The 16,438-nt window shown below is 39.5% G+C and overlaps 1 protein-coding gene across 1 annotated transcript in view; it reads left to right on the top strand.

The window, feature by feature from the left end:
* VSIG4 (V-set and immunoglobulin domain containing 4) overlaps positions 1-15,958 on the top strand; it is a 29,589-nt gene extending 13,631 nt beyond the window's left edge. Inside the window, exons 4-8 of the mRNA XM_030851530.3 lie at positions 11,914-11,976; positions 12,512-12,589; positions 12,918-13,022; positions 15,251-15,272; positions 15,612-15,958. Coding sequence (XP_030707390.1) covers positions 11,914-11,976; positions 12,512-12,589; positions 12,918-13,022; positions 15,251-15,272; positions 15,612-15,849 — 506 coding nt within the window. The 3' untranslated portion in view covers positions 15,850-15,958. The remainder of the gene's footprint in view (positions 1-11,913; positions 11,977-12,511; positions 12,590-12,917; positions 13,023-15,250; positions 15,273-15,611) is intronic.
* Positions 15,959-16,438: the final 480 nt, after the last annotated feature.

Raw genomic sequence — 16,438 nt, 5'->3', positions numbered from 1 at the left:
GAGGACGATGTTGGCTGTGGGTTTGTCATATATGGCCTTTATTATGTTGAGGAAAGTTCACTCTATGCCTACATTTTGCAGGGTTTTTATCATAAATGGGTGTTGAATTTTGTCAAAAGCTTTCTCTGCATCTCTTGAGATGATCATATGGTTTTTTTCCTTCAGTTTGTTAATGTGGTGTATCACATACACCATATTGTTTGTGTATTGATTGATTTGCGTATATTGAAGAATCCTTGCATTCCTGGAATAAACCCCACTTGATCATGGTGTATGATCCTTTCAATGTGCTGTTGGATTCTCTTTGATAGTATTTTGTAGAGGATTTGTGCATCGATGTTCATCAGTGATATTGGCCTCTAGTTCTCTTTCTTTGTGACATCCTTTTCTGGTTTCGTTATCAAGGTGACAGTGGCCTCGTAGAATGAGTTTGGGAGTGTTCCTCCCTCTGCTATATTTTGGAAGAGTTTCAGAAGGATAGGTCTTAGCTCTTCTCTAAATGTTTGATGGGATTCGCCTGTGAAGCCATCTGGTCCAGGGCTTTTGTTTGTTGGAAGATTTTTAATCACAGTTTCAACTTCAGTGCTTGTGATTGGTCTGTTCATATTTTCTATTTCTTCCTGATTCAGTCTTGGCAGGTCGTGCATTTCTAAGAATTTGTCCATTTCTTCCAGGTTGTCCATTTTATTGGCATAGAGTTGTTTGTAGTAATCTCTCATGATCTTTTGTATTTGTGAAGTGTCCGTTGTTACTTGCCCTTTTTCATTTCTAATTGTATTGATTTGAGTCTTCTCCCTTTTTTTCATGATGAGTCTGGCTAATGGTTTATCAATTTTGTTTATCTTCTCAAAGAACCAGCTTTTAGTTTTATTGATCTTTGCTATCATTTCCTTCATTTCTTTTTCATTTATTTCTGATCTGGTTTTATGCTTTCTTTCTTTCTGGTAACTTTGGGGTTCTTTTGTTCTTCTTTCTCTAACTGGTTTAGGTGCAAGGTTAGGCTGCTTATTCGAGATGTTTCCTGTTTCTTAAGGTAGGATTGTAGTGCTATAAACTTCCCTCTTAGAACTGCTTTTGCTGCAACCCGTAGGTTTTGGGTCATCGTGTCTCCATTGTCATTTGTTTCTAGGTATTTTTTTGATTTCCTCTTTGATTTCTTCAGTGATCACTTCGTTATTAAGTAGTGTATTGTTAAGCCTCTATGTGTTTGTATTCTTTACAGATCTTTTCCTGTAATTGATATCTAGTCTCATAGCATTGTGGTTGGAAAAGATACTTGATAAAATTTCAATTTTCTTAAATATACCAAGGCTTGATTTGTGACCCAAGATATGATCTACCCAGGAGAATGGTCCATGAGCACTTGAGAAAAATGTGTATTCTGTTGTTTTTGGATGGACTGTCCTACAAATATCAATTAAGTCCATCTTGCTTAAAGTATCATTTAAAGCTTGTGTTTCCTTATTTGTTTTCATTTTGGATGATCTGTCCATTGGTGAAAGTGGGGTGTTAAAATCCCTTCCTATGAATGTGTTACTGTCAATTTCTCCTTTTATGGCTGTTAGTATTTGCCTGATGTATTGAAGTGCTCCTATGTTGGGTGTATAAATATTTACAATTGTTATATCTTCTTCTTGGATCGATCCTTTGATCAGTATGTAGTGTCCTTCTTTCTCTCTTCTAATAGTCTTTATTTTAAAGTCTATTTTGTCTTATATGAGAATTGCTACTCTAGCCTTCTTGTGGTTTCCATTTGCATGGAATAACTTTTTCCATCCCCTAACTTTCAGGCTGTATGTGTCTGTAGGTCTGAAGTGGGTCTCTTGTAGACAGCAAATATATGGGTCTTGTTTCTGTATCCATTCAGCCATTCTGTGTCTTTTGGTGGGATCATTTAGTCCTTTTATATTTAAGGTAATTATAGATATGTATGTTCCTATTCCCATTTTATTAATTGTTTTGGGTTTGTTATTATAGGTCTTTTCCTTCTCTTATGTTTCCTGCCTAGAGAAGTTCCTTTAGCATTTGGTTTAAAGCTGGTTTGGTGGTGCTGACCTCTCTCAGCTTTTGCTTGTCTGTACAGGTTTTCGTTTCTCCATCAAAACTGAATGAGATCCTTGCTGTGTAGAGTAATCTTGGTTGCAGGTTTTTCTCCTTCATCACTTTAAATATGTCCTGCCACTCCCTTCTGGCTTGCAGAGCTTCTGCTAAAAGATCAGCAGTTAACCTTATGGGGATTCCCTTTTGTGTTATTTTTCCTTTGCTGCTTTTAATATGTTTTCTTTGTATTTAAATTTTGACAGTTTGATTAAATGTGTCTTGACATATTTCTCCTTGGATTTATCCTTTATGGGACTCTCTGTGCTTCCTGGACTTGATTAACTATTTCCTTTCCCATATTAGGGAAGTTTTCAACTACAATCTCTTCAAATATTTTCTCAGTCCCTTTCTTTTCCTCTTCTTCTTCTGGAACCCATATAATTCGAATGTTGGTACGTTTAATATTGTCCCAGAAGTCTCTGAGACTGTCCTTAGGTCTTTTCATTCTGTTTTCTTTATTCTGCTCTGCACAATTTTTTTCCCACTATTTTGTCTTCCATGTCACTTATCCATTCTTCTGCCTCAGTTATTCTGCTATTGATCCCATCTAGAGTATTTTTTATTTCGTTTATTGTGTTGTTCATCATTGTTTGTTTCATCTTTAGTTCTTCTAGGTCCTTATTAAATGTTTCTTGCATTTTGTCTATTCTATTTCCAAGATTTTGGATCATCTTTACTATCATTATTCTGAATTGTTTTTCAGGTAGACCGCCCATTTCCTCTTTATTTGTTAGCTCTGGTGGGTTTTTATCTTGCTCCTTCATCTGCTGTGTTTTCCTCTGTCTTCTCATTTTGCTTATCTTACTGTGTTTGGGGTCTCCTCTTTGCAGGCTGCAGGTTCATAGTTCCTGCTGTTATTGGTGTCTCTCTCCAGTGGCTAAGGTTGGTTCAGTGGGTTGAGTAGGCTTCCTGGTGGAGGGGACTAGTGCCTGTGTTCTGGTGGATGAAGCTGGATCTTTTCTTTTTGCTGGGTAGGTCCACGTCTGGTGGGGTGCTTTGGGGTGTCTGTGCACTTATTGTGATGTTAGGCAGCCTCTCTGCTAATGGGTGGGATTGTGTTCCTGTCTTGCTAGTTGTTTGGCATAGGGTGTCCAGCACTGTAGTTTGCTGGTTGTTGAGTGAAGCTGTGTGCTGGTGTTGAGATGGGGATGTCTGGGAGATTTTCGCTGTTTGATATTATGTGGAGCTGGGTGGTCTCTTGTGGACTAGTGTCCTGAAGTTGGCTCTCCCACCTCAGAGGCACAGCACTGACTCCAGGTTGCAGCACCAAGAGCCTTTCATCCACGCAGCTCAGAATAAAAGGGAGAAAAAGTAGAAAAAACTAATTAGTAGAAGTAGAAAGAAAGGAGGAAAGAGAGAAAGAAAGGAGGGAGGGAGGGAGGGAGGAAGAAAGGAAGGAGGGAAGGATAAAAAAAGAAATAAAGAAAGAAAATAAAGTAAAATCAAATAAAACAAGATAAAATATAATAAAGTTATTAAAATACAAAATAATTATTAAGAAAAATAATTTTTTAAAAAACGGACAGATAGAACCGTAGGACAAATGGTGGAAGCAAAGCTATACAGACAAAATCTCACACAGAAGCATACACATACACACTCACAAAAAGAGGAAAAGGGGAAAATATCATAAAACTTGCTCTCAAAGTCCACCTCCTCAGTTTGGGATGATTTGTTGTCTAAAGGAGGGTAAGAAGGAAAGATAGAAAGACAGAAAGGAAGAAAGAAAGAAGATAAAGTAAAATAAAATAAAGTTATTAAAATAAAAAATAATTATTTTTGAAAAAAAACACGGATGCATAGAACCCTGGGACAAATGGTGGAAGCAAAGCTATACAGACAAAATCTCACACAGAAGCATACACATGCACACTCACAGAAAAAGGAAAAGGCGAAAAAATCATAATTCTTGCTCTCAAAGTCCACCTCCTCAATTTGGGATTATTCGTTGTCTATTCATGAATTCCACAGATGCAGGGTACATCAAGTTGATTGTGGAGCTTTAATCCACGGCTTCTGAGGCTTCTGGGAGAGATTTCCCTTTATCTTCTTTGTTCTCACAGCTCCCTGGGGCTCAGCTTTGGATTTGGCCCCTCCTCTGCGTGTAGGTCGCCGGAGGGCGTCTGTTCTTCACTCAGACAGGACGGGGTTAAAGGAGCAGCTGCTTCAGGGGCTCTGGCTCACTCAGGCCAGGGCGGGTGATGGTCATGGAGTGCAGGGAGAGCCTGCGGTGGCAGAGGCCGGCGTAACGCTGCACCAGTCCGAGGCGTGCTGTGTGCTTCCCCTGGGAATTTGTCCCTGGATCCCGGGACCCCGGCAGTGGTGGGCTGCACAGGCTCCCCGGAAGGGGGTGTGGATAGTGACCTGTGCTCGCCCACAGGCTTCTTGGTGGCGGCAGCAGCATCCTTAGTATCTCATGCCCGTCTCTGGGGTCCGCACTTTTATCCGTGACTCACACCCGTCTCTGGAGCTCCTTTAAGCAGTGCTCTTAATCCACTCTCCGCGAACACCAGGAAACAAAGAGAGAAGAAAAAATCTCTTGCCTCTTCGGCAGGTCCAGACTTTTCCCCGGACTCCCTCGTGGCTAGCCATGGTGCACTAACCCCCTGCAGGCTGTGTTCACGCTGCCAACCCCAGTCCTCTCCCTGCGCTCTGACCGAAGCCCAAGCCTCAGCTCCCAGCCCCACCCATCCCGGTGGGTGAGCAGACCAGCCTCTCGGGCTGGTGAGTGCCGGTCGGCACCGATCCTCTGTGCGGGAATCTCTCCGCTTTGCCCTCCGCACCCCTGTTGCTGTGCTCTCCTCCACAGCTCCGAAGCTTCCCCCCTCCGCCACACACAGTCTCCGCCCGTGAAGGGGCTTCTAGTGTGTGGAAACCTTTCCTCCTTCACGGCTCCCTCCCACTGGTGCAGGTCCCATCCCTGTCCTTTTGTCTCTGTTTTTTCTTTTACCCTACCCATGTACGTGGGGACTTTCTTCCCTTTTGGGAGGTCTGAGGTCTTCTGCCAGCATTCAGTAGGTGTTCTGTAGAAGTTGTTCCACGTATAGATGTATTTCTGCTGTATCTGTAGGGGAGGAAGGTGATCTCTGCGACTTACTCTTCCGCCATCTTCCCTCCTGTTTTGTGGATTCTTGTGGCTTTTCTATATATGATTTTGTCATCTGAAAATAGGAATAATTTTATTCCTTTCTTTCCAATTTGGATGCCTTTTATTTCTTATTCTGGCATAATTTTCCTGGCCAGTATCTACAGTACAATGGTGAATAAGCATGGAAAGAATGGAAATAATTGACTTGTTTCTGATATTACAGGAAAATATTCTTTCTTTCACCATTATGATGATAGATGCCTTTATTTTCGTAGATGCCCTTTATTGGTTTGAGACCACTTCTTTTTTTCCTAGCTTGTTGAGTGTTTTTATAATGAAAAGTTAATTGGATTGTGTCAAGTTCATTTTCTGTGTCTATTGAGATGATTTTGTGTTTCTTTTAGTCCTTATTCTATTAAGAGACTGCATTACCTTGACTCATTTTCAAATATTGAGCCAATCTTGCATTCCTGGGATAAATTAATCATGGTGCACAATCCTTTTAATATGCTGCTGGATTTGGTTTGCTAGTATTTTGTTATGGAGTTTTGCATCTATATTCATAAGGGATATTGGTTCTTAGTTTTCTTTTGTTTTGATGTCATTCTATGCTTTTGTATCATGATAATACTGGTCTCATATACTGAGTTTGAAGGTGTTACCACACCTACTTTTTGAAAGAATTAGTGAAGAGTTGCCATTAAAAAAAAAAAAAACACCTTTATAGAAATCACCAGAGAAGCCACCTGGGCCTAGCCTTTGCTTTATCTGAAGTTGTTTGATTAGCAATCCAACCTTTTTACTTGTTAAAGTTCTGCCTATTCTGATTTTCTATTTCTTCTTTAGTCACTTTCAGTAGATTGTGCATTTCTAGGAATTTGTTGTTTATATCTTAGTTAATCCACTGTCATATGGTTGTTCATAGTATTCCCTTGTCATTCTGTTTACTTCTACAAAGTTAGTAGATATGTCCCCATTTTCATCAAAGATTTTAATAATTTGAGCCTGCTTTTTTTCTTTTTTCTTCTTTCTTTCTTTCTTTCTTTCTTTCTTTCTTTCTTTCTTTCTTTCTTTCTTTCTTTCTTTCTTTCTTTCTCTCTCTCTCTCTCTCTCTCTCTCTCTCTCTCTCTTTCTTTTGTAGGTTGGTCTTGCTAAAGGCTTGCCAATTGCATTGATCTTTTTCAACAACGAGATTTTGGTTTTGTTGATTTTCTCTATCAATTTCTATTTTCTATTTAATTTATCTCTGCTAAATATTTATTTTCTTCCATCTGCTTTGTTTTCTGTTTAGTTTTCTCTTCTATTTTTAATTTTATTTTTAAGGTGGAAGATTAAATTATTATCAGAAACCTTTTTTATTCTCTGATGTAGGTATTTACATCTGAACCCTGAGTACTGTTTTCACTGCATCCAATAAGTTTTGGTATGCTGTGTTTTTATCTTCAATCATCTGAAAGTATTTTCTAATTTCCTAATGACTTCTTATTTAACCCACTGGTTATTTAGAAGTATGTTATTTAATCTCCACATATTTTTTAATCTCCCTAATTTCCTTCTGTTATTTGTTTCTAATTTTATTTTATTGTGATGCATTATTACAATTGTTTCAAGTTTATTGAGACTTATTTTATGGCCTAACATATGGTCTATTCTGGATAATGTTCCATACGTACTTGAAAAGTAAGTGTATTCCGTTGCTTTGTAGAGTGTTCTGTATCTGTCTGTTAGGTCCATTGGTTAACAGTATTGTTCAGTTCTATGATGTCCTTGTTCATCTTTTTTCTAATTGTTCTATCCAAACTTCAAAGTGTAGTATTCGAATCTCAAGCTATTATTGTTTAATTGTCTATTTCTCCTAAAAATTCAGTCACTGTTTGATTCATGTGTTTTGGGGCTCTGTTGTTAAGAGCATATATATTTATAATTGTAGTGTCTTATGATTGATTGATCCTTTTATAATTATAAAATGTGATTCTCTTTCTCTAATAACACTTTTTGGTTTTAAGTCTATTTTGTTTGATATTAGTATAGCTACTCCAGCTCTATTTTGGTTACTATTTGCATGGCATATTTTTTCCATTCTTTTACTTACAAACTATTTGTGTCTTTTGAATCATACATATACATAGCTTATAGTTGAATTGTGTTTTGTTATCCATTCTGCCAGCCTCTAAATTTGAGAATTTAAGCTATTTACATTTAATGTAAATGCTGGTAAGGTAGGGTTTATGTCTGCCAGCTTGCTATATATATTGTCTTTTCTCATTCCTTTATTCCTTCATTACTTCTGTCTTTGGTAGTAAATAAATATAATATAGTGTACTATGTAGTTCCTCTGTTGTTTCTTCCATATATATTTTTGGTTATTTTCTTGGTGGTTACTATGGGGATTACCATTAATTCTTAATTTACTACAATCTAGGTGGAATTCATGTCAACTTAATTTCAATAGCATATAAAAACTTTGTTTCTATGTCATTCCATTCTTCTCACGTCTTATTTAATCCATTTATCTGTTGATGGGCATTTAGGTTCTTTCCATGTCTTGGCAATTGTAAATGATGCTGCAGTAAACATGGGGGTGCATGTATCTTTCTTTTTTAACATCTCTATTGGGGTATATTTGCTTTACAATGGTGTGTTGGTTTCTGCTTTATAACAAAGTGAATCAGTTATACATATACATATGTTCCCATGTCTCTTCCCTCTTGCATCTCCCTCCCTCCCATCCTCCCTATCCCACCCCTCCAGGCGGTCACAAAGCACCAAGCTGATATCCCTGTGCCATGCGGCTGCTTCCCACTAGCTATCTACCTTACGTTTGTTAGCGTATATATGTCCATGCCTCTCTCTTGCCCTGTCACAGTTCACCCTTCCCCCTCCCCATATCCTCAAGTCCATTCTCTAGTAGGTCTGTGTCTTTATTCCTGTCTTGCCCCTAGGTTCTTCATGACATTTTTTTCTTAAATTCCATATATATGTGCTAGCATACGGTATTTGTCTTTTTCTTTCTGACTTACTTCACTCTGTATGACAGTCTCTACATCCATGCACCTCACTACAAATAACTCATTTTTGTTTCTTTTTATGGCTGAGTAATACTCCATTGTATATATGTGCCACATCTTCTTTATCCATTCATCTGTTGATGCACACTTAGGTTGCTTCCATGTCCTGGCTATTGTGAATAGAGCTGCAATGAACATTTTGGTACATGACTCTTTTTGAATTATGGTTTTCTCAGCGTACATGCCCAGTAGTGGGATTGCTGGGTCGTATGGTAGTTCTATTTGTAGTTTTTAAGGAACCTCCATACTGTTCTCCATAGTGGCTATATCAAATTACATTCCCACCAACAGTGCAAGAGGGTACACTTTTCTCCACACCCTCTCCAGCATTTATTGTTTGTAGATTTTTTGATGATGGCTATTCTGACTGGTGTGAGGTGATATCTCATTGTAGCTTTGACTTGCATTTCTCTAATGATTAATGATGTTGAGCATTCCTTCATGTGTCTGTTGGCAATCTGTATATTTTCTTTGGAGAAATGTCTATTTAGGTCTTCCACCCATTTTTGGATTGGGTTGTTCATTTTTTTCATATTGAGCTGCATGAGCTGCTTGTAAATTTTGGAGATTAATCCTTTGTCAGTTGCTTCATTTGCAAATATTTTCTCCCATTCTGAGGGTTGTCTTTTGGTCTTGTTTATGGTTTCCTTTGCTGTGCAAAAGCTTTGAAGTTTCATTAGGTCCCATTTGTCTATTTTTGTTTTTATTTCCATTGTAACAAAAAGAATAAAATATCTAGGAACAAACCTACGAAAGGAAACAAAAAACCTGTATGCAGAAAATTATAAAACACTGATGAAAGAAATTAAAGATGATACAAGGAGATGGAGAGATATACCATGTTCTTGGATTGGAAGAATCAACATTGTGAAAATTAGTCTACTGCGCAAAGCAATCTACACATTCAGTGCAATTCCTATCAAATTACCAATGGCATTTTTCACAGAACTAGAACAAAAAACTTCACAACTTGCATGGAAACACACAAGACGCTGAATAGCCAAAGCAATCTTGGGAAAGAGAAACAGGTCTGGAGGAATCAGGCTCCCGGAATTCAGACTATACTACAAAGCTACAGTAATCAAGACAGTATGGTACTGGCTCAGAAACAGAAATATAGATCAATGTAACAGGAAAGAAAGCCCAGAGATAAACCCACACACATATGGTCACCTTATCTTTGATAAAGGAGGCAAGAATATGCAGTAGAGAAAAGACAGCCTCTTCAATAAGTGGTGCTGGTAAAACTGGACAGCTACATGTAAAAGACTGAAATTAGAACACTTCCTAACACCATACAAAAAAATTAACTCAAAACGGATTAAAGACCTAAATGTAAGGACAGACACCATCAAACTCTTAGAGGAAAACATAGGCAGAACACTCTGTGACAAAAATCACAGCAAAATCCTTTTTGACCCACCTCCTAGAGAAAGGGAAATAAAAACAAAACTAAGCCAATGGGTTTTTTGTTTTTATTTTTTGATATTGAGTTACATGAGCTATCTATGTATTTTTGGCATTAACACTTTATCATTCATATTATGCATATATTTTCTCCCATTCAGTAGGCAGTCTTTTTGTTTTGTTGATGGATTCCTTAGCTGCAAAAGCCTTTAAGTTTAATTAGTTCCCATTTGTTTATTTTTGCTTTCTTTTCTTTAGGAGACAGATCTAAAATAATACTGCTATTATTTATGTCAAAGAGTATTCTGCTTATGTTTTCTTCTAGGAATTTTATGGTCTTAGCCATTAGTCTTACTGAGAATCTCTTGTACATGATGAGTTGCTTCTTTCTTGCTGCTTTCAAAATTCTCTCTTTGGCTTTGGCTTTTGAGTATGTATCTAGGTGTGAATTTAAAAAATATTTCCCTACTTGGAGTTCATTGAGCTTCTTGTACTTGTAGATTGTTTTCCATCAAATTGGAAAGTTTTTTGACATTATATCTTAAAATATTTTGTCTACCCTTTTCTATCCTCTGCTTCTACAACTCCCATTATGTGTATGTTGGTACACTTGAAGGTGTCCCACAGACCTCTGAGGTGCTACTCATTTTTCTTCATTCACTTTCCTTTCTGTTTCTCTAATTGGTTAATTTCAATTGTTATCAAGTTTACTGATTCTTCTTCTGCCTGCTTTAATCTCCGTTAGTGAATTTTTCTTCTCTTTATTGATTTTTATCCTTTCAGTTATTGTACTTTTCAACTCTAGTATTTCTAGTTGGTTCCTGTTTTATAAATTCTGTCTCTTTATTGATATTCGTTATTTGGCTTGAATTGTCCTCATTCTTTTAGATTTTTGCACAATCTTTCCTTTGGTTTATTTCTTTTTTAACAAATTTAGTTGATTTAAAATCTTTGTCTAGTAAGTCCAGTATCTCTGCTTCCTCAGGGATGGTTTGTATTCATTGCTTTTTTATATGTTTATGGGCTCTACTTTCTAGTTTCTTTGTATATCTTATATTTTTGTTGAAAATTTGACTTTTTAAATAATATAATATGGCAAATCTAGAAATCTGACTCTCCCTTTCTCTCTCCAGGGCTTGTTTTTGGCACTGCTTATTGTACTAGTTACTGTTTGTTTGTTCAGTAACTTTTCTAAGATAATTTTAAGTAGTCTCTTGTATTCTTTGTCATGGATTGCCACTGAAGTCTCTGCTTGGTAGCTTAGTGGTCAGCTACTGATTGGGTAGATATCTCCTTAAATACTTAGAACCACTAAAACTCCCAGGGCTCTGTTGCCTTTTGAACTATGTCTTCAACACTTACCCAGGAAGTTTATAACTGTGCTGTAGCCTTCACTTCCTGCTAATGCAGAGCCTCAAGGCTAGCCAGAGGAAAGAACTTATGATGTTCTCATGTCTTTCCTGAGCATGCACAAAACCCTAGGCATGTCTGTGGTCTTCTAGATTACCAGGAATGTGTCAGAGATTTTCAAAGTCTCTATGAACATCTAATTACTTTTTTTTCTTTTAAGTTTTCTGGCTAGTTTCTTGTTTACCTCAACTATTATCTCTTGCCTCAGGCAGCTGTGTGATAAATACATCCCTTCCCTGGGGACAGTTTTAGCACTGGGTGACCAATAAATATAAGGCTTTTGAGTCAGGTCTTTCAGGGAACCACCACACAGGTCAAATAATGACAATTGTTTGGGAATTAAATCTGCTCTGTCCACTCCAGCACCTAGAATGTGGTTTATTTTCAAGGCTACTACTGGCCTGGGGCAGGGTGATAGGGTTGGGGTAAGTTAAAATGCCACAGAGCTCCCTGTTCTTAACACGACTGGGGTGTTTTTCTTCCATAAATGCTACTTGGGTTGATGCAAATCTTTGGCTAATTTCCCCAAATCTGAAAGAAAAAAGTTATGAATTTTTTTCAGTTATTTCATTGCTTTTGTGAAGAAGTGAATATTTGGAGGTCATTACTCTACCATTTTTACTGACATCACCACACCCACCTTCTTTGTAATCCTTCTAAGACCCTCTCAAGAGAATGAATAGCTAAATTTCAATCAGAAGTTAGTTAAAACAAAATGTTTTCCCATCCAGATTAATTAAGGACCTGACTGGCCCTAACTTACTTCCCATTTTCCCTAAGGCATTCAACTGTTCACTCAAAGGTGCCAGGGCCCTTGAATGGACTCCCTTTTCCTTGCAGATTCCTCAAAGCCACTCGAGACCAAGACTAAGGCACCTCCAACCATGCAATCCCCCTTCGAAGGTGAGTTTTACTAGGGTTCTGCGGGAGTAGGAAAGGTCTGAAATGGCTTCATAGAAGCCAAGAGAGGAGGCCCAATGCCATTAGATGGGTAATAAGAGGTCATTGTGTTCTCCGGAAAGAAATTAGTAGTAAAGAAATGGAAATAAGAAAGATTTAAGGGTCATGATGAAGTGGAATCATGAATATATATATTCTTCTTCGTGAAAATGTTTGAGGCAAAAGGAAGGAGAGAATTTGAATAATCCCATGGGAAAAGTGAAAAAAGAAAAAACTGTGACTTCTGCTTTGCTCCTAGTCTGACTTGCTATAGGACTTTAGGTATATTGTCTCCCCTCTATTGGCGTTCTTCCCATCATAAACAGTGAAAAACTAAGATACCTCACTTTATGGTAATAGTGGTCAGTGACATGGCCAGGAATTGCAGAAAGCTTAGCACAGATACCCACAGAAGGACTTCAGACTTTGCAGCCACCCTCCACCTCACAGTTACTTGCTGGAAGAGAGGCCTCTAACCCTAACACACTTGTTATCATAGCAACATCCACAGTGAACTCATCCCAGGGCTGGATCACTGAAGTGGATGGCTACGTTGGAAAGACAAGTGCTGGGCCAGGTAAGGGCAATGTTAAGACTTCTAGCTTTCCCTTTTGGCTGTGAACTTTGTAACTGAAATTTTCCACTATATACAATGTTCTATGTCATTCAAATGCCCAGGCCAATCAGCCATCAACCAGTGGGTCTGAAATAACTTGTTTATACGTGGAGTCTCTAGCTTCTCTCAAGTCTTTCTCATGGGCCTAGGGTTTTGTTTGTCTCTCTGGCTAGCTAAGAAATTTAGGAGAAGATGGAAAAGAAAGAAGTGTGAGCTGGTCTGGACTGATCCTTGGAGTTGCTAGATTCATTTTCAACCAGATACCACTTGGTCTTGTTTTACCTCCTAGGAAATGGTCTGCCTATCTTTGCCATAATTCTCATCATCTCCTTCTGCTGTATTGTGGTCACCACAATGACTTATATCATGGTCTGCCGGAAGACATCCCAACAGGGTGAGTGATAAGTATGATTGGGTGGCTCTTGCTCATTTATTCATTCATTCAGCAGTATAGTTGAGCATAAACTCAGTATCAAGCACTATGTTAGGCACTTCAAAGGGCTCCTAGCCTAGTTTGAAAGTGAGGGTAGGGGGTCCATAGAGACAGACCTGCAAGGCAACAATGACAATACAACTTATGAAAGTTAATTCACAAATCTTTGGTACCCAACTGAGTACAGTATCTATGTAATGAGTTTTCTAATGAGGATGCAAGAGAAGGAGAAGTCACAGTCCTTGACCTCAAGTTGCTTACAATTTGATTAATGGAATCAAGGTAGAAGCGTGGAGTTTATCAATAACAATACATAGCTATAAAGGCTATGGACTCAAAGCCTGGAGAAGACAATCAGTGCTAAAGGTATCCAGAGGACAGGGGAGTCAGTTAGGGCTAGAGTAATTAGCAAGGGATTTCAGAAGGAGGTGGGGCTTAGACCATTCCTTGGAGGATGAAAACCATTTGAAAGGGAGCAATAGTCTAGGAAGGAGAAACTACAAGAATAAATGGGTAAAATGGTGAAATATGAATGTGAGTGGGGTCATCAATAAAGAAAATTCATGTAACCAAGCAATAGAGAAATACAGGGGAAAAGGAAAGCTTATTCCTGATTATAGAAGGTCTTGAATGACAGGTTAAGGAATCTGGACTTTCTTCTCTAAGCCTTGCATTAAAAATTACTAAAAAATATTTAAGCCGAGGAGTGACATGATTACAGTGTAGTTGTCAGGGTCATTTAACATCTATTTGCCAGCAGAGGAGGAAAAAGAATTTGAATGTTGATTTATAAGTAAAACCTAACTGCACTTCAGTTCCTGTTGCACTAGCTATTTTAACTAGCATTTGTGTGTCTCTTCGTTTGTAGTAGCTCTTACTCCCAAATAGTCTGGTTTCTACCATGGGTCTCTCCAACCAAAAAGGAGAAGGGAGCCTTGAGTGTTTCCTTTTCCTGGGTCTCAAGTGTAAGCTCTGGTCTTGGCCAACTGCCATGGCTACGACCCATGAGGCTAAACTTGGATGTGGAGATATCTCAAGTGGTCACAAATCCCAGGAGTACTAAAAGGAAAACATTCATTATAGTCTCAATGAGACTGGATATAAACTGTAATCATATGATTATTTTCCTTTCAAAAACAGTCCAGGGTTCCTCATGACTCAGGGGGTAGAGGTCAAAATGTAGCATTCTATTCAAAGCCCTCTATAATGTGGCTCTGGCCTATCTTGTCAATCCCCACCATGCCTTTATACTTATTTTCATTTCCAGACACTGGAGTCAAGCAGGCAAATTGGCCACACACCTCATGCCTTTATAATTTTTCCTTCCTGGATTGCCTTCCCAGAATTCCTGCTTTCTACCTCTCTATAAGGGAGACAGCCTTAGGGCATCAATCCAATTTAACATGTAGTTATTGAGTGCCTACTATGTACCATGCATTAGGCATATAAAAATGAAAAAGACCCTACAATATAGGAGCTGCCAGGCCAACTGGGGAGGTAAGACATGGAAATACAGGGCTCTATCACAAAGCAAAATTGCTGCAGCATGCCGTGTTTGCTTTGTTGTGGTTTAATGTATGCATTCCCTGTTGCATCTCCGAAAGATTACAAGCTCCTGGAGGGCAGTACCAAGAGATATCTATCTTTGTACTAGGCTAGAGCCTTTAAGCCTGCATGGAATGTAGATACTTCTCCTCCACTGACACTAGGGGGCAATGGTGACTTATTCCAAGATCTTTCCTGGGTGCAGGGTGGGGATAAGTGAATTTGGGAATGGCTCAAACCAAAGTCCCAGACATCAGACTAATTCAGACCCTTTTACCTGGGCTCTGGATGGCTGCCAAGTTTCTCACAAGGACTGCCTGGGGATCTTTGGCAAGATTCCTGGGTGGAGAGTGGATCCAGTTCCAGTGTCCCTCCCCCCACCATACCAAGCAAATGCTCCAGCCCAATGTCCAGAGTCAGTCAAAGATGACAGTGATAAAGTGTGCTTCCTTTTCATTTCCCTGATAAATCTGCATCCCTGTATTTCAACTCACCTTCCCAACAGCTCCTATTTGTTGGAAGGCTGAGACATATTGAGATCCCCCTTTCTGTCTCCCCTTCCCTTACCTTTTGACAAGTACTCATGCTTGGCTCTTACTCACTCCCCATGGAGACTTCTGACTTGATTCTTCCTTTTTTTCCAGAGCATGTCTGTGAAGTGGTCAGGTAAGATAACCTCTCTTCTTTTATCTTCTGACCCATTCCTTGCCCTCGATTTTGTTCGTCACTGGCATAGAGGAAAGGGGGTTTGGCACAGGCCCAATCTTAAGCCCAGAGGCCTTCAGGGTCAGGGCACAACTTTCTTCCCTCTCTGAAGCATCTTCTGTGGTACTGTCCTGGCCTATTGAACACACAAAATAATTCAGGTCCTCTAGCCCTCCATTCCCAGAATCCCTGGGTGGCAAGTGCCTGAGGGTCAGTTGGCAAGAATTGGGGCAGAAAAGTGGGAAACCAGGGTACCAGATTCAAGTTTCTTCTCATGGATGGTGGGCTCTTGGAACACAGGGTGCATGCCGGGGAGGCCAGTGACTCTGGTGAAACCATGAGGGTGGCCATCTTCACAAGTGGCTGCTCCAGTGAAGAGCCAGCTTCCCAGACACTGGACAACGACTACTCTGATGAACCTTGCCTGGGCCAGGAGTACCAGATCATCGCCCAGATCAACGGTGACTATGCTCGCCTGCTGCACACGGTTCCCCCAGATTATGAGCTTCTGGTCACCAAGGGCAAGAGCAGCTGCTAAAAATGTCCTACTGGGCCAAAGTCTGTTGACATAATTGCCTATTCATCCCTGGCATTCTGCATGGCCCCTTTCCCTGCTATCTTTATTCCTGGATAGTCCAAAGTGTCTTCCTTGCCAACACTGGGGTTGCTAAGAGTGAATGGCTTTGCCTAAGAAGTTACCATATGCACCTCAAGCAAGCCTGCTGCTGGATCATGCCTTAGGCCCTTCTAGTTTCCCTGCCTGGAGTTTCCATTGCTTCACTCCAAACACCAGAGGGAAGTGCCTATAGCACTAGGACTTGGTCATCATGCATCCAGACACCAGTCAACTTTGGCCTCTTACCACTGAATGACCAGAGGGAGGCTCAGCTCTGGCAGCTCAGGGAACCAGTTAGGTTTAGGATCACTTCCTTTTCTCTAGTGCCAGATAGCTTTTAATTGAGATTGTCATGTAAGAGGCCAGGGTTCAGTTCTGCTCCTGTACTGTGAGTCTAGTGCTCTGGTATTCTTCTGATGCTCAATAAATATCTAAACATAACAGCAACTTTGGTCATATTGGTCCTCTCTCAAGGACCTACCAAGAGTGATTAAAGTGAGACTAGTTGAGA

This window comes from Globicephala melas, chromosome X (genome assembly GCF_963455315.2).
Source record: "Globicephala melas chromosome X, mGloMel1.2, whole genome shotgun sequence".
NCBI classification, from domain to species: Eukaryota; Metazoa; Chordata; class Mammalia; order Artiodactyla; family Delphinidae; genus Globicephala; species Globicephala melas.
The sequence above is the reverse complement of the archived record's forward strand: the minus strand, read 5'-3'. Positions and strand labels throughout refer to the sequence as shown.